Source organism: Hyla sarda, chromosome 1 (assembly GCF_029499605.1).
Source record: "Hyla sarda isolate aHylSar1 chromosome 1, aHylSar1.hap1, whole genome shotgun sequence".
NCBI classification, from domain to species: Eukaryota; Metazoa; Chordata; class Amphibia; order Anura; family Hylidae; genus Hyla; species Hyla sarda.
Genome location: NC_079189.1, coordinates 287952318 through 287978309, shown reverse-complemented (window position 1 = coordinate 287978309; position 25992 = coordinate 287952318). Strand labels below are relative to the sequence as shown.

Sequence of the window (25992 nt, the reverse complement as noted above, 5' to 3'; positions counted from 1 at the left end):
AAGCAGTTAACTGAGTACTAAAGCTTGACCAATGAATCTTCGACCCCAACAGCCTCTCAAACCAAAGAATAACTGTTCAAGCGTATCTGTCAGATCCCATAACAAAGTACATCTAATTTTGTCACCAACTAGCTGAGTACCTGGCGTTGCCCGGTTTTTCCTTCCTAATTCTTGTTGGGGAGGAAAATAAACAAAGGAGGAAGCTTTTACTTCATATCCCATCCCCATATATTGTTGTCATATCCCAACCCCATATCCCGTCCTCCTATGCCAACCTTCTATCACAAGCCGTAATATGTGTAACAGGTATTGAAATATCTCCAGCCGTGCAGAAGTTATGTGGGAACATACATTTCCCATTGATTTGCATGGGACTTTAACCCCTTAATGACCAAGCCCATTTTCACCTTAAGGACAAGGCCAATTTTATTTTTGCGTTTTTGTTTTTTCTTCCTCGCCTTCTAAAATCCATAACTCTTTTATATTCCCATCTACAGACCCATATAAGGGCTTGTCTTTTGCGTGACCAATTGTACTTTGTAATGAAACCTCCCATTTTACCATAAAATGTACGGCGAACCCCCAAAAAACATTTTTTTAGGGAGGAAATTTAAATGAAAACGAAAATTTTGCACATTTTGGAGGGGTTAAGATAGATACTTTTATATTTTTGTACCGCTTAAAAAAAAAATCTAAAACTTCTTGTACAAAATCAGTAATTAAAATCGCCCTATTTTGACCACCTATAACTATTTCATTATTCCGTATATAGGGCAGTATGAGGGCTCATTTTTTGTGCCGTCATCTGTACTTTTTTTTAGATACCACATTTGCACATATAAAACTTTTAGATCATTTTTATTAATTTTTATTTTAATAAAATGTGACAAAAAAGCAGCATTTTTGGACTTTTGTTATTTTTTACTTTACGCCATTCACCGTACGGGATCATTAACATTATATTTTGATAGTTCAGACATTTACGCACGCCGCAATACCAAATATGTTTATTAAAAAATATATTTTACGCTTTTTGGGGGTAAAATGGGAAAAACTGACAATTTTCATTTTTATTGGGGGAGGGGATTTTTGACTTTTTTAAAACTTTTTATTTTTACATTTTTAAATTTTTCAAATTTTTTATATTTTTTTTTTATTTATTTTTTTTACACTTTTTATGTCCCCATAGGGACTATCTATAGCAATCCTTCGATTGCTAATACTGTGCAGTGCTATGTATAGGACACAGCACTGCTCAGTATTATCGGTGATCTTCTGCTCTGGTCTGCTCGATCTCAGACCAGAGCAGAAGACCCCGGGAGACGGCCAGAGCCAGGTGAGGGGACCTCCGGCCGCCATGCTGGATGATGGCAGCGCTGCGGGCGATCCGATCATCCAATCAAAGTACCGCAATGCCGCAGATGCTGTGATCTGTATTGAACCTGCCGTGTATGACACGGTCATACACAGGACGTAAATGTACGTCCTGGTGCGGGAAGTCCCGCCAAACCAGGACGTACATTTACGTCCGTGGTCGTGAAGGGGTTAAACAAAAACACTGACTCACAAATGGGGGTAGTTAAGGGTTAAATTAACTATCCTATATTTTAAGTGGACATATAAGTAACATGTGACCAAGTATTATCGAAATATCTCCAGCCGTTTGGAAGTTATGCTGTAACATGTATTTCCCATTGACTTGTATGGGACTTTAAACATAAACCCCACCCCTGGCAAATGGGGGCGAGTAAGGGTTAAATCACCTATCCTATGTTTGTTGTTGACATATAAGTAACATGTGTGCCAAGTTTCATGTTAATATCTTTAGCCGTTTGGACGTGATGCTGGAACACACACATACATACAAACACACACACGTTGAGTTTTATATATATATATATATATATTATATATAGATATTTATTATAAAAATACTTCTTTTCATTAGCTCACAGTGTTAGAAATCCCCTCAAAGGAAGGGGGTGTTCCCCCTCCCTTGTGATGGTGGGAGGTGATTGGAGAGTCTGCTCATGCAATCTTGTCCATGACTCATGGATAAGCTGATGCTGCTGCAGGACTGGTTAATGTCCAAGTAGGTATGGGGACTCCTAGTGGTGGGTTTTCAGGACCAATACACTTTATAAAATTTTCAAAAATCTTTTAAACAACCATATTTACAAAAGATCTTTAACCCCTTAAGGACTCAGCGTTTTTCAGTTTTTGCATTTTCGTTTTTTCCTTCTTACCTTTTTTCCCATTTTACCCAAAAATCCACGGCGAAACGAAAAAAATAAATAAATCATTGTGCGACAAAATTGAAAAAAATGCCATTTTGTTTCTTTTGGGGGCCTCAGTTTCTATGCAGTGCATTTTTCGGTAAAAATGATACCTTATTATGCTGTAGGTCCATACGGTTAAAATGATACCCTACTTACATAGGTTTGATTTTGACGTACTTCTGGAAAAAATCATAATTTCCTGTTGAAAAATGCTTAGCATTTTTCTATATTTGAAGATCTCTGCTTGTAAGGGAAATGGACATGCCAAATAAATTACATATTGATTCACATATACAATATGTCTAGTTTGTGTTTGCATCATAAAGTTGACATGTTTTTACTATTTGAAGACATTAGAAAGCTTCAAAGTTTAGCAGCAATTTTCCACAAAAATTTCAAAATCTGATTTTTTTACGGAAAAGTTCAGTTTTGAAGTGAATTTGAGGGTCTTTATATCATAAATACCCCATAATGGACCACATTACAGTAACTGCACCCCTCAAACTATTCAAAATGACATTCAGACAGTTTGTTAACCCTTTAGTTGTTTCACAGGAATAGCAGCAATGTGAAGGAGAAAATTCAAAATCTCCATTTTTTACACCAACATGTTCTTGTAGACCCATTTTTTTCATTTTTACAAGGGATAAAAGCCCCCCAAATTTGTAACCCAATTTCTCTCGAGTAAGGGAATAACACATATATGGATGTAAAGTCGGTGCACTACAGTGCTCAAAAGGAAAGAAGCGACACTGGGCTTTTGGAGAGAGAATTTTGTTGAAATGGTTTTTGGGGCATGTCGCATTAAGGAAGCACCCATGGTGCCAGAACAGCCCAAAAAAATGAATTCATGTGGAACACTATTTGGGAAACCACACCCCTTAAGGAACGTAACAACGGGTACAGTAAGCCTTTATACCCCACAGGTGTTTCACAAATTGTTACTTGTTTTTCTCACTAAAATGCTGGTGTTACCCCAAATGTTTCATTTTCACAAGGGGCAATAGAAGAAAAAGCCCCCCAAAATTTGTAACACTATTTCTTCTGGGTATGGAAATATCACATATGTGGATGTAAAGTGTTCTGCAGGCTTATAACAGGGCTCAGAAGAGAAGGAGCGTCATTGGGCTTTTGGAGAGAGAATTTGGTTGGAATAGAAGACGAGGGCCATGTGCGTTTACAAAGCAACCATGCTGCCAGAAAAGTGAATCCCCCATATGTGACCCAATTTTGGAAACTTTACCCCTCACAGAATGGAATAAGGGGTGCAGTGAGCATTTACACCCCTCTGGCGTTTGACAGATCTTTGGAACCTTGGGCTGTGCAAATGAAAATGTAAGGACTACTGTTCCACAGATTTGTCAGACACCTGTGGAGTGTAAATGCTCACTGCACCCCCCTAATGACATTATGTAAGGAGTGTAGCTTCCAAAATGGGTTCACATGTGGGGGGTTGGTCCACTGTTCTGGCAGCATGTGGGCAACACCAGCATGATAGTGTAACATTTTTTTTACACCAACATGTGGTGTAGACCCCAACTTTTCCTTTTCATAAAGGGGTAAAAGGAAAAAAATTTGTAACGTAATTTCTCCCAAGTATGGAAATACCCCATATGTGGCTCTTAACTGTTGCCTTGAAATACGGCAGGGTAAGAGAGCGCCATGCGCATATAATGCCTAAGTTAGGGATTTGCATGGAGGCAGACTTGGATGCAAGCATGGTGTTTGCTACAGTCACCAAAAATACCCTACAGCAGTGTTTCCCAAACAGGGTGCCTCACGCTGTTGCAAAACTCCCAGCATACCTGGACAGTCAGTGACTGTCCAGCAATGCTGAAAAATGTTGTTTTGCAACAGCTGGAGGCTCTGTTTTGGAAACCGTGTCGCACGAGATGTTTTTAATTTTTATGGGGGGAGGGGGGGGGGTAACTGTGTAAGGGTGTGTATATGTAGAGCTTTACTCTTTATTTTGCGTAGTGTAGTGTTTTTAGGGTACATTCACATGGGTGGGGTTCACAGCAAGTATTCCACTGGGAGTTTGAGCTGTGGCGGAAAATTTGCCGCAGCTCAAACTTGCATTGGGAAATTCACTGTAGACCCCCTGTACATTCGCATGGGAGGTGGTGCAAACCTCCAGCTGTTGCAAAACTACAACTCCTAGCATGCACTGACAGACCATGGATGCTGGGAGTTGTAGTTTTGCAACAGCTGGAGGAACACTGGTGCGGAAACACTGAGTTAGTCTGTTACCTAACTCAGTATTTCCCAGCCAGTGAGCATCCAGCTGTTGCAAACCTACAACTCCCAGCATGGCGCCGACTGTCGAAGGGTATGCTGGGAGTTGTAGTTATTTTAGCCAAACAACAAAAACGGCAAAACAATACGTGCCGTATGTAGGTCCCGGGGGTACCAATATATAGCCAAAAACAAAGAGACCCACAATACTAATATTATTTCAAAAAGTATGACAATCTTTATTAGAGAATAAAAAACAGTTTTAAAAAGTTAGAAAAAGGCAGAGGATGACCTTACGCAGGAGACAACAGGTGCCAGTGGACCTGGTATGGGTAATGTAGGTATTCAGTCAAGAGTATACATAATATAAGGCTGGCGTAGCTGAATGTTTATAATATCGTAACAATAGATATAATATCTAACATACATTGAGGTAACATAGGAAGCAGCAATGCAATACAACAGACATAAATAGGAAATACCTAAACAAGACTACCTGTCATATACCCAAAGGCCAGGAGCACCAAGCACCAACACCCCAACGCACGTTTCGCGTATGGGCTTCGTCAGGGGGCGTGTCACACGCCCCCTGACGAAGCCCATACGCGAAACGTGCGTTGGGGTGTTGGTGCTTGGTGCTCCTGGCCTTTGGGTATATGACAGGTAGTCTTGTTTAGGTATTTCCTATTTATGTCTGTTGTATTGCATTGCTGCTTCCTATGTTACCTCAATGTATGTTAGATATTATATCTATTGTTACGATATTATAAACATGCAGCTACGCCAGCCTTATATTATGTATACTCTTGACTGAATACCTACATTACCCATACCAGGTCCACTGGCACCTGTTGTCTCCTGCGTAAGGTCATCCTCTGCCTTTTTCTAACTTTTTAAAACTGTTTTTTATTCTCTAATAAAGATTGTCATACTTTTTGAAATAATATTAGTATTGTGGGTCTCTTTGTTTTTGGCTATATATTGAGTTGTAGTTATGCAACAGCTGGAAGCACACTGGTTGGGAAAAACTGTGTTAGGTAACAGACACTAACTTAGTGTTTCCCATGCAATGTGCCTTCAGCTGTTGCAAAACTTCAACTCCCAGCATGCTCTGTCGAAGACATGCTGTGAGTTGTAGTAATGAAGCCGCTGGAGGCACACAACTACAACTCCCAGCATGCCCTTTTGTTGTCTGGCGCATGCTGGAAGTTGTAGCTGTTGCATAACTACAACTCCCAGCATGAACAAAGGGCATGCTGGGATTTGTACTGGTGTGCTTCCTGCTGTTGCATAACTACAACTCCCAGCATGCTCTTTTGGGCATGCTGGGAGTTGTACTTTTGCAACAACAGGAGACACAGCCCTTACCTCTTGCTGCTGCTGCTCCTCCTCCCTGCTGCCGGTACCGACACTCGCTCTCAGCCCCGGATTAGGGGTAGAGCGGGTGCCATTAGTGGCAGCGCCCAGCAGGAATCGAATCAGGTGCAAAGGGTGATTGGTGCTGTCTCTGACAGCACCAATGACCGTATCTTCCGGGTTACCGGAGACTCTTATGACCCTGAATCGCCGGTCTGAACTGACATGGGGAGGTCTCAGGACCCCACCAGGCGTTGGCACGGGATGCCTGCTGAATGACTTCAGCAGGCATCCCATTCTGTTCACCGCCCGGTTACCGGTGGTGAATGGAAACGCAGAGGACGTACAGGTACGCCCTTGGTCCTTAAGTCCCAGGAGGCGAGAGCGTACCTGTACGCCCTTGGTCCTGGTCCGGTTAAAGATGGTATTGTAAGAGTGAGTATAATCGCTACACTCCCCAAAAAATTTGTGAGCTCTATTTGTTGTAAAGTCGAAGAAATATTTATAAAAACAAACAAGCAGCTATGTCTTTGTCTAGCACATAATCCCCTTACAATCAGTTGTGTCTTCCTCTAGCAGTTTAACCCCTTAAAAGCCACTTTGCCCTTCTAGCAGGTTAACCCTTTACTAGCAGCTGTGTCCTCCTCCTTCAGCTAGGCTGCAAAACACACAAGGCAATCTTATTACATGGCTAATTCTGTATGAAGTTCAGGATCATGGTGCAAGGTGAGGAAAACTTTCAACTGATTTGTGTTTTGCAGATTAACTGCCCATTTGGATCCATAGGTGAGGTTTGTGTTTAGCTTTTGGTGTATTTATGAAAATAATTGTGAATTCATTTTTTTCTTTTATTCTATTCTATGAACCAGCCGCTCCCTAAAACACACGAAAACTGATTTGCATTGCATTTGCATGACCACATTCAAGGATCTGGTATGTATGCAGTTTTTCTTCAATTTGTTGAACAATCTGTTGCCTAGGATTTCAGGGTCTAGGACTGTGTTCACTGGAGAACATTTGGTATTTGAACTGACACTGGATTCCGATACATGTGGTTCTGCTTAACTATATATTTTACATAAAGGAATATGCAAATTAAGCAAAGTTTTTTTTTTTGCAAATATAAAACAATCTTTATACCTGAGTTAAAGGTGACAAGGGAGACATAGTTGGAGACATCTGTTGGGACTGCTGCCTTCTTGAGTCCGATTGTTGCCGATGCTGCGTTGAACACGTGACTGTTCCTTGTGTTGTCGTCATTCCTAATAGGTAAATAAATGGCAAGGTTTAAAAACAATGGCACACAAAACATTAAATGGGCACTGTCAGATACAAAAACTTTTAGTATATGTTGTACATCTTGGCAAAACATTAACCTTTGTAATATACTTCCTAAGAAAAAAATGTTTCTTTTTTATAGAAATGATGGCTTTCAAAATCATGGCTTTGTCCAAGCTCAAGCACTGGTATGGACAAAGTCCAGTAAGTGAGGGTGGGCCAGCACTTCTCTGTACTCTCTCCTGTCTGATAGGACTCCTCTGTGCTCTCTCCTGTCTGATAGGACTCCTCTGCGCTCTCTCCTGTCTGATAGCACTCCTCTGTGCTCTTTCCTGTCTGATAGCACTCCTCTGTGCTCTCTCCTGTCTGATAGGAGTCCTCTGTGCTCTCTCCTATCTTATAGGAGTCCTCTGTGCTCTCTTCTATCTTCTAGGACTCCTCTGCGCTCTCTCCTGTCTGATAGCACTCCTCTGTGCGCTCTCATGTCTGATAGCACTCCTCTATGCTCTCTCCTGTCTGATAGCACTCCTCTGTGCTCTCTCCTGTCTGATAGCACTCCTCTGTGCTCTCTCCTGTCTGATAGGACTCCACTGTGCTCTCTCCTGTCTGATAGGACTCCTCTGCGCTCTCTCCTGTCTGATAGGACTCCTCTGTGCTCTCTCCTGTACTATCAGACAGGACAGAGCACAGAGGAGTACTAGCCCACTCTCACTTACTGGACTTTGTCCATGCCTGTGCTTCATCTTGGAAAAAGCCATGATTACTATAAAAAAGAAATAACATTTTCTTATGAAGTACCGTATATTAGAAAGGTTAATGTTTTGCCAAGATGTACAACATATTAAAAGTTTTTGTAACTGATAGTTAAATATTTTAGTCTAAAAGATATAACAATACTGGAGCATTTTTTCTTACATGCCTGCAGCTGGTCATCCTTTTCCCAGTAAATAAACTAACAAGTGGACGTTACCACTTTACTTGTAAGGTATGATAGACTTAAAAGGTGGAAGTCATGCCATGAGAATGTGGCCGCGGTTTGCCCCCCCCCCCCCCCCCCCAGAGCATAGAACCTGTTCCTGTCGACAGCGATATGAGAGGCTGCAGTGATTGACCCAGTGTGAGAAGATCCGATGGTCCAGTGTGAAAACTCTGATTACGTGATGGGGTACACTGGGGCTCAGAGTGATGCTGTGTGGAGCTCGACACTGGGAAGGTATGATAGACCTGACAGTGTAGGTACATTCCCTATTGACATGGTGCAATGTAGAGTTCCAAGAAAAGATGCTCTAAAATTATGTGTCTATTATGTGTCAGTTTTTTTCTCTTTAAGCCAACTGTAATCAGGAAAACAGGGATGTAAATAAGCCCATGTTTAGATAAGGCTAGTCATCTCAGTTTTGCCCATACCTTTTTTTATTTATTTCAATAGTCCTCTCCATCGGCAAGATATAAATCTTTTTGTTACTATGTCAATGAGGCTGTAGTGCCCAGGGGGCGATCCCCAGAATGGTAAAGCTCTGACCATTTCCTCTTTATCTAGTGGCTGTAAGTCAAACAGGGTTGGTGGATGTGATCTGTGAACTGGTGTTAAAACAGACATGGTTTGGACTAAGGCTGGGTACACAATACGTTTTTACCAATATGGGACCGTATACGGCTAGGGGGAGCTAAAACCAAGCTCTCCCGTATCCCAGCCGTATGTGGCCCGTATGTAATGTATTTCAATGAGCGGACGAGGTATACCACGGTTTAAGGTCTGGTGGGGAAAACAGCATACAGGGCCAAAATGAGCTCACCTCCGGTCTGCTCAGTGAAATACATTACATACGGGCCGCATATGGCTGGGATACGGTAGCACATGGTTTTAGCGGTTTTATTGGTTATTGCCTTGCCCACTCTCTCTGATGCGGAGATGAATGCTTAGTAGAACAATTATTTGGCTAGAGGATAGTGGGGATAATCTGATAACCATAAATCTGGGCATTGTAATTTTTGCAATTTTCTAAGGCTTCTTTCACGCTATAAAATAACTCCGTTTTAAAGATCCGTTCGAAGTTCCGTCTGAAAATCGGCTGTAAAACGTCAGTTACAAAATCCTATACGGCCGTTAGAAAATCCCATTATAGTCTATGGGATTTTTTCATTATCCTTTTTAACCCGTTATAGCTGTTATTAATAACTGCCGTTATTTTGTGATGGGCAAATAAACGGAAGAAATAGTGCATGCACTATTTCTCCCGTTACTATCTTCTGTCACAAAATAACAGCCGTTATTAATAACGGACTATAACGGATTAAAAAGGATAATGTAAAAATCCCAGAGACTATAATGGGATTTTCTAACGGCCGCAAAGGATTTTGTAACTGCCGTCTTAAAGCCGATTTTCAGACGGAACTTCGAACGGATCTTTATTTTGCAGTGTGAAAGGGGCCTAATATGCAAAATTGGCTAGCCATAGAGCCCCATTTCATAAAGATCAGACAGTAGCCAGAGATATGCATCTATAGCCTTATGTACGGGTATTGTTTTATTTTTTTTTCCAGCCTTTAACAGCCGTTATCAGGACGGGGAACAACGGGCAATAACGGGTCCTGATGGATCCCATATACTATTATGGGATCCTTCTGGCATCATTATTTTGTAGCGGGACAAGTGGGAGAAAAAGACAGCACAAGCAGCTATTTTTCTCCCATTATTTCCCCGGGCTCCCCCGACGGCCATCACACTGCCGTGTGCAAAAAGCAGTGTGAAAGAAGCCTAAGCTGCTAAGTGAGCTACAAAAAAGAATAATAATACCGTAATTTTGAATTGTCAGACAACTATAATAAAAAAGCTAATTCATTTGCAGATACATTTTTTGTAAAAAAAAAAAAAAAAAAAAAAAAAAAAAAAAAAAAGGATTTTATTAATAACCTTGGTATACATGATGTATCATCATAATTACTGCACAGAATCCAGCTCTAACATGAAAATATTCAGACTTCCCTATTATCTCCTTTATTTACAGTAGAGTATAGTAATTGGACCCTGTCCACATTGCTGACCCACACCTCCATTGGTAGATTAGTCAATTTTGATGGAAAAATAAAGCAGAACGCAATCCAATACCAGATGTCAGATGGAAATCTCAGCACACCATTAAAGGGTACCGCTGTGAGTTCTTTAATTTCCACTCAACTAAAGAGAGTGGTATGCGACATGCAATCCAAGCCTATGGGACTTTTGGCACTTCTGTATAATGTTCGCTTTAGCTGAGTTACAATAAAAGCACTCAGTGGTAGGAGCCACCCTTTAAATGAAATGTGTCTCATTTCTTCTCTTAAATGTAGTTTATTAAAACATGTTTGATTTTATTGAGAACTTTTTGTGCTTTTTTTTTCTCCAAATCTTATTAATGAATAGGGGATTGCCATCACCATGACTCCTATGCAGAAGTTATAAGGCCCACATGGATGGCTTTTGACCCTATCTCCTCTGTTGATACTACAGTGGATGTGTAATGCAAAAGCTCAATGTCATGTACAGTACACAGAACAAAGGGAATAGGAGGGGGAAGCCAGGACTATTTTTGTGGAGACCGGAAGCTACTGTAAACAGAAGGGCGAAGCACAGCATCTTCCTGGCTCTGCTGTGACTACCATCCCAGGATCTGTACTATTACTTCCCTACCCGCTCATCTCTTGCCATGCCCTGGAAAACTTGCAGCTAGCATAAGGGTTGGCACAAAATAGCAGCAGTTAGCACTACCAGTGAGCGGCAGTCCCCATGCAACAGCGACGTGTAGGCACATGAGAGACTTTATATATGGACTGTGTGGGACAAGAAATGTGATCAGTTTAATAGTTTGGGCAATTCCACACGTGGCAATATCAAATAGGTTTATTTTATGGGGTTCTTTGCATAGAAGGCAGACCAGAGAAGAATAGCACATAAGCCTGCTGGAGGAGGTGAGTGGAGTTCCGTCGGCCATCTTAACACATCGAACAGATATTGATCAGTATTGATCACGGCATGTCCACCATTATCCATGAGTTCCCGGTTGCTGATAATAGCAGACTTCCGGTTCCAATCACAATGCTGGGGAATGCAGAACTGAGCAACGTACATGTATGCCACTGTGCCCTAAGTACTAGGGTAAAGTGACATACATGTATGTCGAGTGTCCTCTAGGAGTTAAACACCATTTTATCCAACCCCCCCCGTGGGCTATTTTAAGCAAACTTTTGATTGCTTTTATAGATCAATGTAATGCATATGCATTATCAGTGCTCTATTACTACAGCCAAGCAAAGTCACGGCAGACACCAAGGATCTAGGATTGCAGCTGACAGATTCCCTTTCAATAAAAAATAAATAAAGTGACACTACTTATAAAGCTAATGGGATCCTTCATACAAAAGACATCACCTGGTGAGGGTGCATATTAATTTGGAGTTCTGTCAGAATATTAACCCCTTAAAGGAGTACTCCAGACCATAAAAATTGTCCCCCATAGTGCCGGCAGTAAAAAAATAAAGATGTACATACCTTCCTCCGCTCCTCCGGGGCCTCCGCCGCGATCCACTTCCTGGTTGCCGGTGGTCGGATGAATCAGCCAATCACAAGCCGCAGCGCAGTCCGACTCGTCCCCGGCCTCAGGTGCCGGTGTAGTGAAGAATTGTGTGTCCTGAAGCGTTTTCACACTGCCGCTCAGCCTATCGCCTGCCGAGTCGGACAGCGCTGCGGCTGGTGATTGGCTGATTCATCCGACCACCGGCAACCAGGAAGTGGGTCGCGGCGGAGACCGGAGCCGGTTACCGGCGGCCTCGGGGGAGCGAAGGAAGGTATGTACATCTTTATTTTTTTACTGCCGGCACTATGGGGGACAATTTTTATGATCTGGGGTTCTCATTTAACGACTAGGGACGTAAATGTACGTCCTGTTTTGGCGGTACTTCGCGCACCAGGACAGACATTTACGTCCTGTGTATGACCGCAAGTCGGAACGGTGAAAAATCTGCTCCCCCAATAAAAATTGTCAATTTTTCCCATTTTACTCCCCAAAAACGTAATTTTTTTAAATAAACATATTTGGTATAGCTGCGTGCGTAAATGTCCAAACTATCAAAATATAATGTTAATGATCCCGTACGGTGAATGGCATAAACATCAAAAATAAAAACAAAAATGCTGCTTTGTCACATTTTATTAAATTTTTTTTTATAAAAAATGATCTAAAAGTTTTATATAACCCCTTAAGGACAATGGACGTACTCCTACGCCCCCGTTTCCGAGTCCTTAAGGACCGAGAACATAGGAGTACATCCTGTCCATTCCCGGCCCCCTGCCGCTAGCCGGAGGGGAGCCGGTGCCCGATGCCTGCTGAAATCTTTCAGCAGGCATCGCGGCATATCGACCCCACCCCATGTCGGCAATCGCAGCGCATCGCTCGTCAATTCAGACGAGCGACGTGCTGCGATTCCGTTCCCCGCCGCTCGCCGGGCGGGGATCGGAGCCGGATGTCTGCTGATTTCATTCAGCAGACATCCCGGCAGTGTGCCGGAGGAGGTCCGGAGGACCTCCTATACCGGCGAACGTTGCAGGGCACCGGTAATTACTTACCGGCGTTCTGCAGCGGTTCCGCGTCATCAGGGTCACGTATGACCCTGTGACCCGGATATAGATGGTGACTGGTGGTGTAATATACACCACCAATCACCATCCATGCTGTAATGGGGGCTGGCATTGTGGCCACCCCCCCTCAGTACAGTTGTGATTGGGTGGCCAAAGTGGCCACACCAATCACAGTGTAATGGGAGGGGATGGTGGGGGCTAGGAGCATGTTGCTCCGCTTTGCCCGCCATTCCACAGAGATCTGGCGAGCAGGACGGATCCCCGTGCTGCCCACCATCCCCTCAGTTTAAAAAAAGTGCCCCTTGCCCCCTTTCTGTGGCCCCTTGGCACAGAAATCCCCCAGGGTTAGTTTTAGATTAGGTAGGGACAGGTTAGGGTTAAAAAATATTTTTTATTTTTTTCAGCACACCTCAGTGGGTGTACGTGGGTCCGTAGCAACTTTAGTGCGTGACCCCGGCCCCTCTGGGTCACTGCGGTCTGCCGGCAGCTGTTTGTTTTTTGGCGATTTTTTTTTTCACCTAAGCTTGTGTGCGGACCCTCTTAGTTACAAAAGAGCGGACCGCCACTGTTTGTTAAAGCCCACCCGCCGCTAATCAGTCCCATAGTACTGATCAGCGTTTTTTTTTTTTTGTGGTGTTGGCGCTTTTTTCTGGTTTTCTAGCGCTTTTTTGCACCCATAGGCGGTCCGTGTCACCAGTAGCAGGCATGTGCTGTGTGGCCGTACCGTACCTGTGCGTGCGGCGTGCCTCACCGCTGTCAGTGATTTATCACTGATCCACTTTTTTTTTTGCACCCATAGGCGGTCCGTGCCACCAGTAGCAGGTGTGTACCGTGTGGATGGACCGTACCTGTGTGTGCAGCCTGTCCCACCGCTGTAAGTGATTTATCACTGATCAGCGTTTTTTGGGGGGTTCAGGTGGGTGCATTTTTTTTCGGGGTAAAGCGTTTTTTTATTTTATTTTTCGTTTTTTATTTTCTTTTTTTTGTGTGGGGGTCTGTGTACAAGCCACCAGCCACTGTTCTGGGCTGAGTGGCTGGACCCCCCACTGACTTCTGCGCCCCCTGCCGCCACAAGCGCTAATCAGTGCGCACACCACTGATTAGATAAACGCTTTTTTTTGGCGCAGGGCTTTTTTGCGCTAGAAGTCCGCTTTTTTAAAAAAAAAAGTCCCCTTTTTATTTTTGTATTTTTTTCTGTTAGGGCGGGTTAGTTTAGTTAGGTTAGGGATGGTTAGGGAGGTAGTCTCGCACCACACCACACACAGCACACACATCAATAAAGTTTCCCCCCCCACACACACACACACCCGTATCCCCATTAGAGAAAGGAAATGGCCCGCAGAGCGTTTTCGGAGGAGGAGGCATATGCCATAATTGATTCAGACACCGAGAGCGACTCAGAGGACGATGAAGACCCCACCTTCCTTATTTCATCGTCCTCCTCATCATCTAGTTCTGATGATGAGCCACCAAGGCGGCGGAGACGCCGCCGTGCGTGCCGCAAACCTCCTCTGTCCTTGACCCTGTGCCCCATGCTAGTATGAGTCCCCCTGGCGCTCATACTAGTGAAGCCCCCCAAGCCAAGATCACTGGTACCTCGTATCGGAGAACTTGACTGGGCTGAGCCAGCGGACCACAAGCCCGTGATTCCTGAGTTTGTTAGCGACTCAGGAATCAAAATTAACATCGCCGGGTTCACTGAAAAGGACTTTTTCGGTCATTTTTTCAGTGACGACTTTGTTAATTTGATGGTTACACAGACGAATCTGTATGCCCAACAGTTCGTCGCCGCTAACCCGGGCTCACTTTTAACTAGACCCGGCAGCTGGACTCCAGTCGATGCAGCCGAAATGAGGACCTTTTGGGGCCTCGTGCTCCATATGGGTATAGTTAAAAAACCCAGTGTCAGGCAATATTGGAGTGGGGACGTCTTTTAACAGACACCCCTCTACAGTATGGCCATGGCATGTTCCCGGTTCGAGGCCATTCGGGGGTGTTTGCATTATGCTGATAATGCGGCATGTCCCCCCCCCCCGAATTGATCCTGCATAATACAGCCTGTATAAAATCAGGCCGGTCATCAATCACTTCAGGGCCAGATTTTGGGAGCCCTATGTCCCGGGGCAGGAGGTCTCTATTGATGAGTCTCTCATCAGCTTTAAGGGGAGACTCAGCTTCCGGCAATACATCCCTACCAAGCGGGCGCGGTATGGCGTGAAGATGTATAAACTTTGCGAGAGTACCTCCAGGTACACTTGCAAGTTTATAGTGTATGAGGGACAAGATTCCCGTTTTGAACCCCCAGAATGTCCCCCCACTCTGGGTGTTAGCGGGAAAATCGTTTGGGGCCTTTTGCACCCATTGCTAGATAAAGGTTACCACCTTTACGTGGATAACTTTTATACTAGTATCCCTCTCTTCACATCCCTCGCCGCCAGATCCACGGTCGCTTGTGGGACAGTCCGGAAGAATCAAAGAGGCCTTCCGCCCCATCCCCTACATGCTCCTATCCCCCGGGGTGAGTCCCGTTCCTTTTCCCATGAGAACCTGTTGTTGGTCCGGTATAAGGACGAGGGATGTCCTTATGCTCACCACTATTCATGGGAATGGCAGCACCCCTGTCCCTGTGCGAGGTACCGCGGGACCGGTCCTCAAGCCCGATTGTATTCTGGACTACAATCGGTATATGAGGGGAGTTGATCTTTCTGATCAAGTCCTGAAACCACATAATGCCATGCGGAAAACACGCGTATGGTATAAAAAGGTTGCGGTCTACATGGTACAGGTTGCCATGTAAAACTCTTTTATACCGTGCCAGAACTCTGGCAACACAGGGACATTCCTGGAGTTTCAAGAGGTAGTTCTAAAGGCCCTCATCTATGGTGACCGCCAAAGAGCAGGACAGAGCACCTCTGGAGCTTTAGGTCCCCGGATCGTCCCCAGCCAACACTTTCCAGGTGTGGTCCCCAACACTGGAAGGACGGGACGAACCCAGAAGAAATGCAGAGTGTGTCACAGGAAGGGGAGACGGAAGGACACCACGTACCAATGTGACACTTGCCCCAATCATCCGGGCCTCTGCATAGGCTGCTTCAAGGAGTATCACACTTCCATGGAGTACTAAATTTTCCATCCTTTGCCCTCATTTTCATTCCCCAGAATTCGGCTCCAATGTACCAGTCCAGGGTACATTGACTTCCAAATTTTAAACCAAAACACCCCCCTAAAAAAAAAAAAAAAAAAAAAAAAACCTTTTTCCCAATACCCCAATATCTTTTTTTTCTTCCCCCTAAAAAATGGGCCATGGGACACAGAGTCAACAGCATTGGAGGTTTGCAGTTGCCTCAAATGCGCAACACTCTCTCTCTTCACCTGAGCGGGTTGCACATTTGAGGTAACAATAGGGACAGCCCCACACATCCCTTTCCCAGAATGATGATTCAGAGTATAGGGTTTGGGGCGGGCATCATTTTTACTTTTGGCTGTACTCTGGGTCATCATTCTGGGAAAATAATTGGCATATCAGTACTAAAATTGCAATTTTCTTCCCCCCATAGTACACTTCATTCATTCCTGGAAAATAAATGAAGGGAACACCTGTCTGTTCCAAATCTCCACTTCACCCTATACACCTTCCCTAGGGGGGTGTACTGTTTGTAATAAGTTCACATGTGGGTGTTCCTTTCTTGTATTTTCCTCTGAATGTATGTAACCGTTAGGTCCGTAACAAACATCCGCCTCAAATGCGAAGAGTTCTCGCTGAGCTGTGTCGTATTTCCAGGCGACAATTCGGAGTCACATGTTAGTTGTTCCCAGAAAAATGAAGCAGAGCATAGGTTGAAAATTGCAATTTTTAAAAAGCTACCCTTCATCCATTCCTGGAAAATAAATTTAGGAAACACCTGTGCGTTCAAAATGTCCTCTTTACCCCTATACCCATTCCTCAGGGTGGGTACTTTCTGTAATGGTGTCACATGTGGGCGTTTCATTTTTGTGTTTTTCTCGGAATGTATGTAACCGGCAGCTACTGATATGCCATAGGCCACAAATACAAACTGACCTCTATGACTTCTGAGCCTTGTTGTGCGCCCGTCCAGCACATTACCGGAGATGTGGATGTATTTTTATAGTCAGGGGAAAAAGACCTCCAAAATTTGTAACCCAATTCCTCATATTACCCCATGTGAAAATGTAAAAAATTGGGTAACCCCAGCATTTTTGTGTAAAAAAATAAAAATTTTTAATTTATGGCCCACTTTTCAAAAAACCTGTGAGGTTTTATTTCCCACTGTACCCCTTGTTACGTTCATTGAGGGGTGTAGTTTCTAATGTGGGTTTTTTTTTTTTTTTTTGCTGTTGGGGGCTTTATAAATGCACATGACCGCCGACTTCAATTTCAACAAAATTTTCACTCCTTCCATTCTGAGCATTGCAGTGCGTCCACATAGCAATCTACATCCACATATGGGGTATTTTTTTTTCTCAGACAAAATTGTTCTACAAATTTTGGGGGCCTTTTGCCCTATTACCCTATGTGAAAATGAAACATTTGGGGTAACACTATCAATATAGTGCAAAAAAATCAAATTTTTCACTTTTATGTCCCACTGTTCAAAAAACCTGTGAGGTTTAAGTACTCACTGTAACACCGTTACGTTCCCCGAGGGGTCTAGTTTCCAAAATGGTATGCCATGTGGGTTTTTCTTTGCTGTCCTGGCACCATAGGGGCTTCCTAAATGCGGCATGCCCCCAGAGCAAAATTTGCTTCCAAACAGCCAAAATGTGACTCCTCCTCTCCTGAGACCTGTAGTGCGCCAGCAGAGCACTTTTCACCTCCCATATGGGGTGTTTTCTGAATCAGGAGAAATTGGGCTTCAAATTTTGGGGGGTATTTTCTGCTATTACCCTTTTTAAAAAATTTAAAATTTTTGGGAAAACAAGCATTTTAGGTAAAATATATTATTATTTTTTTTACATATGCCAAAGTCGTAAAACCCCTGTGGGGTATTAAGGTTCACTTTACCCCTTGCTACATTCCCCAAGGGGTCTAGTTTCCAAAATGGTATGCCATGTGTTTTTTTTTTTTGCTGTCCTGGCACCATAGGGGCTTTCTAAATGCGGCATGCCCCCAGAGCAAAATTTGCTTCAAAAAAGCCAAATGTGACTCCTTCTCTTCTGAGACCTGTAGTGCGCCAGCAGAGCACTCCCCCCCCCCCTTATGGGGTGTTTTCTGAATCGGGAGAAATTGAGCTTCAAATTTTGGGGGGTATTTTCTGCTTTAATCCATTGTAAAAATGTAAAATTTTGGGGAAACCAAGCATTTTAGGTAAAATTTTTTTTTTACATATGCCAAAGTCGTGAAACCCCTGTGGGGTATTAAGGTTAATTTTACCCCTTGTTACGTTCCCCAAGGGGTCTAGTTTCCATGTGTTTTTTTTTTTTGCTGTCCTGGCACCATAGGGGCTTCCTAAATGCGGCATGCCCCCAGAGCAAAATTTGCTTCGAAAAAGCCAAATGTGACTCCTTCTCTTCTGAGACCTGTAGTGCGCCAGCAGAGCACTTTTCTCCCTCATATGGGGTGTTTTCTGAATCGGGAGAAATTGAGCTTCAAATTTTGGGGGGTATTTTCTGCTTTAACCCTTTGTAAAAATGTAAACTTTTTGGGAAACCAAGCATTTTAGGTAAAAATTTTTTTTTTTTACATTTGCAAAAGTCATGAAACACCTGTGGGGTATTAAGGCTCACTTAATTCCTTGTTACGTTCCTCAAGGGGTCTAGTTTCCAAAATGGTATGCCATGTGTTTTTTTTTGTTGCTGTCCTGGCACCATAGGGGCTTTCTAAATGCGGCATGCCCCCAGAGCAAAATTTGCTTCAAAAAAGCCAAATGTGACTCCTTCTCTTCTGAGACCAGTAGTGCGCCAGCAGAGCACTTTTCCCCCTCATATGGGGTGTTTTCTGAATCGGGAGAAATTGAGCTTCAAATTTTGGGGGGTATTTTCTGCTTTAACCCTTTGTAAAAATGTAAAATTTTTGGGAAACCAAGCATTTTAGGTAAATTTTTTTTTTTACATTTGCAAAAGTCATGAAACACCTGTGGGGTATTAAGGCTCACTTAATTCCTTGTTATGTTCCTCAAGGGGTCTAGTTTCCAAAATGGTATGCCATGTGTTTTTTATTTTTTTTGCTGTTTTGGCGCCCTAGGGGCTTCCTAAAGGTGACATGCCCCCCAAAAACCATTTCAGAAAAATGTTCTCTCCAAAATACCCTTGTCGCTCCTTCGCTTATGAGCCCTCTACTGCGCCAGCCGAACACTTTACATAGACACATGAGATATGTGCTTACTCGAGAGAAATTGGGCTACAAATACAAGTAAAAATTTTCTCCTTTTACCCCTTGCAAAATTCAAAAATTGGGTCTACAAGAACATGCGAGTGTAAAAAATGAAGATTTAGAATTTTCTCCTTCACTTTGCTGCTATTCCTGTGAAACACCTAAAGGGTTAACACACTTACTGAATGTCATTTTGAATACTTTGGGGGGTGTAGTTTTTATAATGGGGTCATTTATGGGGTATTTTTAATATGAAGACCCTTCAAATCCACTTCAAAACTGAACTGGTCCCTGAAAAATATTGAGTTTGAAAATTTTGTGAAAATTTGGAAAATTGCTGCTGAACTTTGAAGCTCTCTGGTGTCTTCCAAAAGTAAAAACACGTCAATTTTATGATGCAAACATAAAGTAGACATATTGTATATGTGAACAAAAAAAAAAATTATTTTGAATATCCATTTTCCTTACAAGCAGAGAGCTTCGAAGTTAGAAAAATGCAAAAATTTAAATTTTTTCATCAAATTTTGGGATTTTTCACCAAGAAAGGATGCAAGTTACCATAAAATTTTACCACTATGTTAAAGTAGAATGTGTCATGAAAAAAAAAATATCGGAATCAGAAAGATAACTAAAAGCATCCCAGAGTTATTAATGTTTAAAGTGACAGTGGTCAGATGTTCAAAAAATGCTCTGGTCCTTAAGGTGTAAAATGGCCTCGTCCATAAGGGGATAAGCAAATGTGGTATCGATAAAAGTACAGATGAGCCCTCATACCGCCCTATATACGGTAAAATGAAAAAGTTATAGGTGGTCAAAATAGGGCGATTTTAGATTACTGATTTTGTAGAGCGGTACAAAAATATTAAAGTACCGTATTTATCGGCGTATAACACATTTTTTAGACAAAATTTTTTAGCTTAAAGTCTATGTGCGTGTTATATGCCGATAGACTGTTTCTGGCCCCGCAGAAGCCACTTTAGTTCAATGATTTAAAGCGGGCGCTTTAAATCATTGAACTGTGGGGCCAGAGTCCTGCTGCCGCCACCCGATTTCGTCCCCTATCCCCGTTTTATAGTTACATGTCACTGTCACTGTCGCTGCCCGATTCCCTCCCTGTCCTCGGGTTGCATGTCCCGCCGATGCACGATTCCCTCACAGTCCTCGGGTTGCATGTCCCACCAATGCCAGATTCCATCCTGGTGTCCGTGCTCTTTATTGTCCTTCAGTGTCATTATCTGTCACTGTGTGTCACGCACTGACTGACGAGTGATGTTGCGTTGAGGACGCCACTTGTGCGCGGCGCAAAGTGACAGATAAGGATTCTGCAGGACCATAAAGAGCGCGGTCACCAGAATGGAATCTGGCATTGGCGGGACATGCAACCCGAGGACGGTGAGGGAATCGGGCATCGGCGGGACATGCAACCCGAGGACGGTGAGGGAATCGTCAGAACATGCAACCCAAGGGCGGTGAGGGAATCGGGCAGAGGCGGGACAGTGACAGTAACATGTAACTATAAAACGGGGGATAGGGGACGGAATCAGGCAGCGGCAGGACTAAGGCCCCACAGAAGCCGCCTCAGTTCAATGATTTAAAGTGCCCGCTTTAAATCATTGAACTAAAGTGGCTTCTGCGGGGCCAGAAACTGATTCATTGAGGTATACCAACTCACACATGCACCCTCATTTTAACAAGGATATTTGGGTTAAAAAAAAACAACTTTTTTACCCAAATTTCCTTGGTAAAATGAGGGTGCGTGTTATAGGCCGGTGCGTGGTATACCGCGATAAATACGATATCTAGTCATCGGTATCATTTTAATCGTATTGACCCACAGAATAAAGAACATGTCATTTTTACCGTGAAGTATACAGTGTGAAAACAAAACCCTCCAAAATGTGCAAAATTGGGGTTTTCATTTAAATTTCCTCCCGAAAAATATTTTTTTTTTGGGTTCGCCATACATTTTATAATAAAATGAGAGGTTTCATTACAAAGTACAATTGGTCACGCCAAAAACAAGCCCTTATATTGGTCTGTAGATGGAAATATAAAAGAGTTATGGATTTTAGAAGGCGAGGAGGAAAAAATGAAAACGCTAAAATAAAATTGGCCTGGTCCTTAAGGTTAAAATGGGCTTGGTCCTTAAGGGGTTAAAGGAGATGTCTCATGCAGAACTATTTTCTGCCATTATGGCCAAGCTACCAGAATATAAAACAAACAGGCAGTGTGATAGCCGGGGCTCAAAGCATGACACTGTCGCTCAGCCTTGCACCACCCAAGAAGGGACATCGCTGAGGCCAGCGATTAGCTGAGCCGCAGTGTGACCCGTTGACCACGGGCAACCAAGAAGAAAGCAGCAGTGGGGGACCAGATTGGCAAAACAGGGACACAGAGGAAGCGGCGGCAGGAGAGTCCATTTTGTTGTTTTATACTCTGGCAGCACGGGCATAACATCAGAAAATTGTTCTGCATAAGAAGCAGTGGTCAACACCCCCCCCTCGAAGCATCTCTACAAAATGCTGTATCTCTGGCTCTCCACAGAAATGCATGTAGGGGGCGTGTTGGCCACCGCTTCCTGCCGTGTTTAACATTGCTACTTTCATGCAGAGAGCCAGGGTGCCGAACAGGAGATTGTGGGGTCTGACCCTCCACAATCAGACACTTAGCCCCTATCTTTTGGAGAGGGGATAAATTGTCCACAGTACTCCTTTAATACATTTTTGGACTGCTGGAAGAGTTAAGCCTTAGGCTGCATTAATAAATTAGAGGCTGTAATAAACAACATATGTATTTGTATAAGTGAAGTTGTCCGTGGTAATATGGCAATGCCACTGTGACTGTTCATAGTTTCAAACTAATTAAATGTATTTGATAAATATTTTACTTCTTTGAATAAAACTGTATCTTTTCTAGAAGGATTTTAACCTAGCTTAATCCCTATAGTCTTGCATGCTTCACTGGCCACCATTTTGCAATGTCAAGCGCATACAGTGCACAGACCAAAATGTATACTATACACATGTATGTCCTATAGGTTTGGTGCTGTGTGTCAATGGCTACTGTTATGTATATGTTATGCTTTAGGTATAGTTATTTTCATGTCACTGCAATACTGAGAAGTTAACTTTTCTAATGTTTATTTAAAAAAAAAAAAAAAAAAAAGGCCTTTCCTTTATTATTAATTTATATACCGTATATATTTATTTATATGTACACACACACACATAAAAAAAAAGAGAGGAATACAGACAAAGAAGGGACAGCAGAGAAACAGAAAGACAGAAATATATAGACAACAAATTTAGGGGAAACCCCCCAAAGGGGTACCCTAAACTAGTAACCCCCCAAAAACCAATAATTAAAAATTCACTTTTTATTAACTTCTAAAATTGAATGACTTATACGGTGATGTGTATCACAAATGTGTGTAAGTACCACACTGCTTAAAATTACAGGATCCGTCTAGCACATCTGGGAAGGGACAGAAAGAGACAGAAACAGAAAGAGACAGAAAGCGACAGAAAGAGAGAGACAGAAAGAGAGAGACAGAAAGAAAGAGAGAGACAGAAAGAAAGAGAGAGACCGAGACAGAAAGAAAGAGAGAGACAGAGACAGAAAGAGACAGAGACAGAAAGAGAGAGACAGAGACAGAGACAGAAAGAGAGACAGAGACAGAAAGAGACAGAGACAGAAAGAGAGAGAGACAGAAAGAGAGAGAGACAGAAAGAGAGAGAGACAGAAAGAGAGAGAGACAGAAAGAGAGAGAGACAGAAAGAGAGAGAGACAGAAAGAGAGGGAGACAGAAAGAGAGAGAGACAGAAAGAGAGAGAGACAGAAAGAGAGAGAGACAGAAAGAGAGAGATAGAGAGACAGAGACAGAAAGAGAGAGAGAGAGAGAGAGAGAGAGAGAGAGACAGAAAGGGACAGAAAGAGACAGAAACAGAAAGGGACAGAAACAGAAAGAGACAGAAAGAGACAGAAAGATTTGAACCACAAGAGAAAATCTGATATTTACTCATATTTATTTAGAAACTCAACCAATAAGGCATAGATATTTTAAAATGTAACTTTTACTAGATTCTTGCAAAAAAACAAAACAAAAAAAAAACAACGACAGTGAAATATACAATAAATAATAACGTGAATACGACATAGACAAAGATATCCTCAGCAATTCTCTAGAAACGATATTGCTTGTACAATGAGAGCTTGATATCAGCCTATTGGCTAAAGTAGGAAGGGGATACAGGTGAATACCATAAAAAGTAAATTTCCCCACCTAACCTAAACACCCTAACCCTAACTATTATAAGTGTGGATGGGGGAGGGTTATAATTATACCACTATCAAATGTAAATCAAAGTTGTAGTAGCATGTGTAAATTTCTCATACTTCTTTTTCCTACGTGTTTCTCCCATCTTGTGTGAGTGGGTTCATCAGGGTTGAAGGAGAAATTATGAACAAGATACTGTATAGATAATATTTTTAAGATGCGCTGAAGAAGAAGTAAAGGATAATAGAGAGATAACTGTTAGAAATGTTATCGGTCACACTGTCAAGGTCATTGTCATTCCCCTTCTTACTTTAGCCAATAGGCTGATATCAAGCTCTCATTGTACAAGCAATATCGTTTCTAGAGAATTGCTGAGGATATCTTTGTTTGTCTTATTCACTTTATTATTTATTGTATATTTCACTGTCCTTGTTGTTTTTTTTTTTACAAGAATCTAGTAAAAGTTACATAAAATATCTATGACTTATTGGTTGAGAGACAGAAACAGAGAAGGAGACCAGAGACACAGACAGAGACCAGAGACAGAGACCAGAGACAGAGACCAGAGACAGAGACCAGAGACAGAGACCAGAGACAGAGACCAGAGACAGAGACCAGAGACAGAGACCAGAGACAGAGACCAGAGACAGAGACCAGAGACAGAGACCAGAGACCCAGACCAGAGACCCAGACCAGAGACCCAGACCAGAGACCCAGACCAGAGACCCAGACCAGAGACCCAGACCAGAGACCCAGACCAGAGACCCAGACCAGAGACCCAGACCAGAGACCCAGACCAGAGACCCAGACCAGAGACCCAGACCAGAGACCCAGACCAGAGACACAGACCAGAGACACAGACCAGAGACACAGACCAGAGACACAGACCAGAGACACAGACCAGAGACACAGACCAGAGACACAGACCAGAGACACAGACCAGAGACACAGACCAGAGACACAGACCAGAGACACAGAGAGACAGACCAGAGACACAGAGAGACAGACAAAGACACAGAGAGACAGACAAAGACACAGAGAGACAGACAAAGACACAGAGAGACAGACAAAGACACAGAGAGACAGACAAAGACACAGAGAGACAGACAAAGACACAGAGAGACAGACAAAGACACAGAGAGACAGACAGACAAAGACACAGAGAGACAGACAGACAAAGACACAGAGAGACAGACAGACAAAGACACAGAGAGACAGACAGACAAAGACACAGAGAGACAGACAGACAAAGACACAGAGAGACAGACAGACAGACAAAGACACAGAGAGACAGACAGACAAAGACACAGAGAGACAGACAAAGACACAGAGAGACAGACAAAGACAAAGAGAGACAGACAAAGACACAGAGAGACAGACAAAGACACAGAGAGACAGACAAAGACACAGAGAGACAGACAAAGACACAGAGAGACAGACAGACAAAGACACAGAGAGACAGACAGACAAAGACACAGAGAGACAGACAGACAAAGACACAGAGAGACAGACAGACAAAGACACAGAGAGACAGACAGACAAAGACACAGAGAGACAGACAGACAAAGACACAGAGAGACAGACAGACAAAGACACAGAGAGACAGACAGACAAAGACACAGAGAGACAGACAGACAAAGACACAGAGAGACAGACAGACAAAGACACAGAGAGACAGACAGACAAAGACACAGAGAGACAGACAGACAAAGACACAGAGAGACAGACAGACAAAGACACAGAGAGACAGACAGACAAAGACACAGAGAGACAGACAGACAAAGACACAGAGAGACAGACAGACAGAGACAAAGACACAGAGAGACAGACAGAGACAAAGACACAGAGAGACAGACAGAGACAAAGACAGAGAGAGACAGACAGACAGAGACAAAGACAGAGAGAGACAGAGACAAAGAAAGGCAGGCAGACAGAAGAGAAAGAAAGGAAGACAGAAGAGAAAGAAAGGCAGACAGAAGAGAAAGAAAGGCAGACAGAAGAGAAAGAAAGACAGAAGAGAAAGAGACTGAGAGACAAAGGCAAAGACAGGCAAAGACAGAGACAGACAGAAGAGAAAGAGACAGAAGAGAGAGAGGGAAAGAGACAGAGAGAGAGACAGAGACACAGAGAAAGACAGAGAAAGAGAGGAATATCCTACACATGTCTTTTTCTCCTCATGTTTTATAAGGTTCTCACATTTTGCAAAGGCGGTCACATTTTGCCCTACTAGTTTATCAATGAGTTTTGTGTTTGTTTAGTAGGAAGAAGTGTTCAGTAAACTGTAACATCGAAATTCAGTAATATTTAATACATAAAACTTAAAGGTTTCTTCTATTCATGCTTGTTAAAAAGAACACAAAATTGACCTTCGATTCTGCTTACCTGGGCTTGCAGTGCTCATACCCAGGTGAGTTAGATTTGTTGCAAGATTGCCAGTACTGTTGGAATTTGTCAGAGTTGGGAATGTAGACTCCTCAGGGTCTAACGGAATTGGTAATGGAGATGGGAAGTGGATGTTTGTCAGATCAGGCAGAGAACCTCCTGTGTTATGTGCAGCAGGGACAAGGCTTGTATTGTTCTCTTGTTCATTTGAAGGGTAAATGCTTTAATAATAAAGAAATAA

The 25992-nt window shown here is 42.9% G+C and overlaps 1 protein-coding gene across 5 annotated transcripts in view; it reads right to left on the bottom strand.

The window, feature by feature from the left end:
* The window catches only part of CRTC1 (CREB regulated transcription coactivator 1), a 205479-nt gene that overhangs the window by 41791 nt on the left and 137696 nt on the right, over nucleotides 1-25992 (bottom strand). For all 5 annotated transcript variants that reach the window (XM_056574770.1, XM_056574780.1, XM_056574751.1 and 2 more), the window contains 2 exons: nucleotides 25752-25972; nucleotides 7011-7132 (listed from right to left, as the gene is read on the bottom strand). In XM_056574770.1, coding sequence (XP_056430745.1) covers nucleotides 7011-7132; nucleotides 25752-25972 — 343 coding nt within the window. The remainder of the gene's footprint in view (nucleotides 1-7010; nucleotides 7133-25751; nucleotides 25973-25992) is intronic.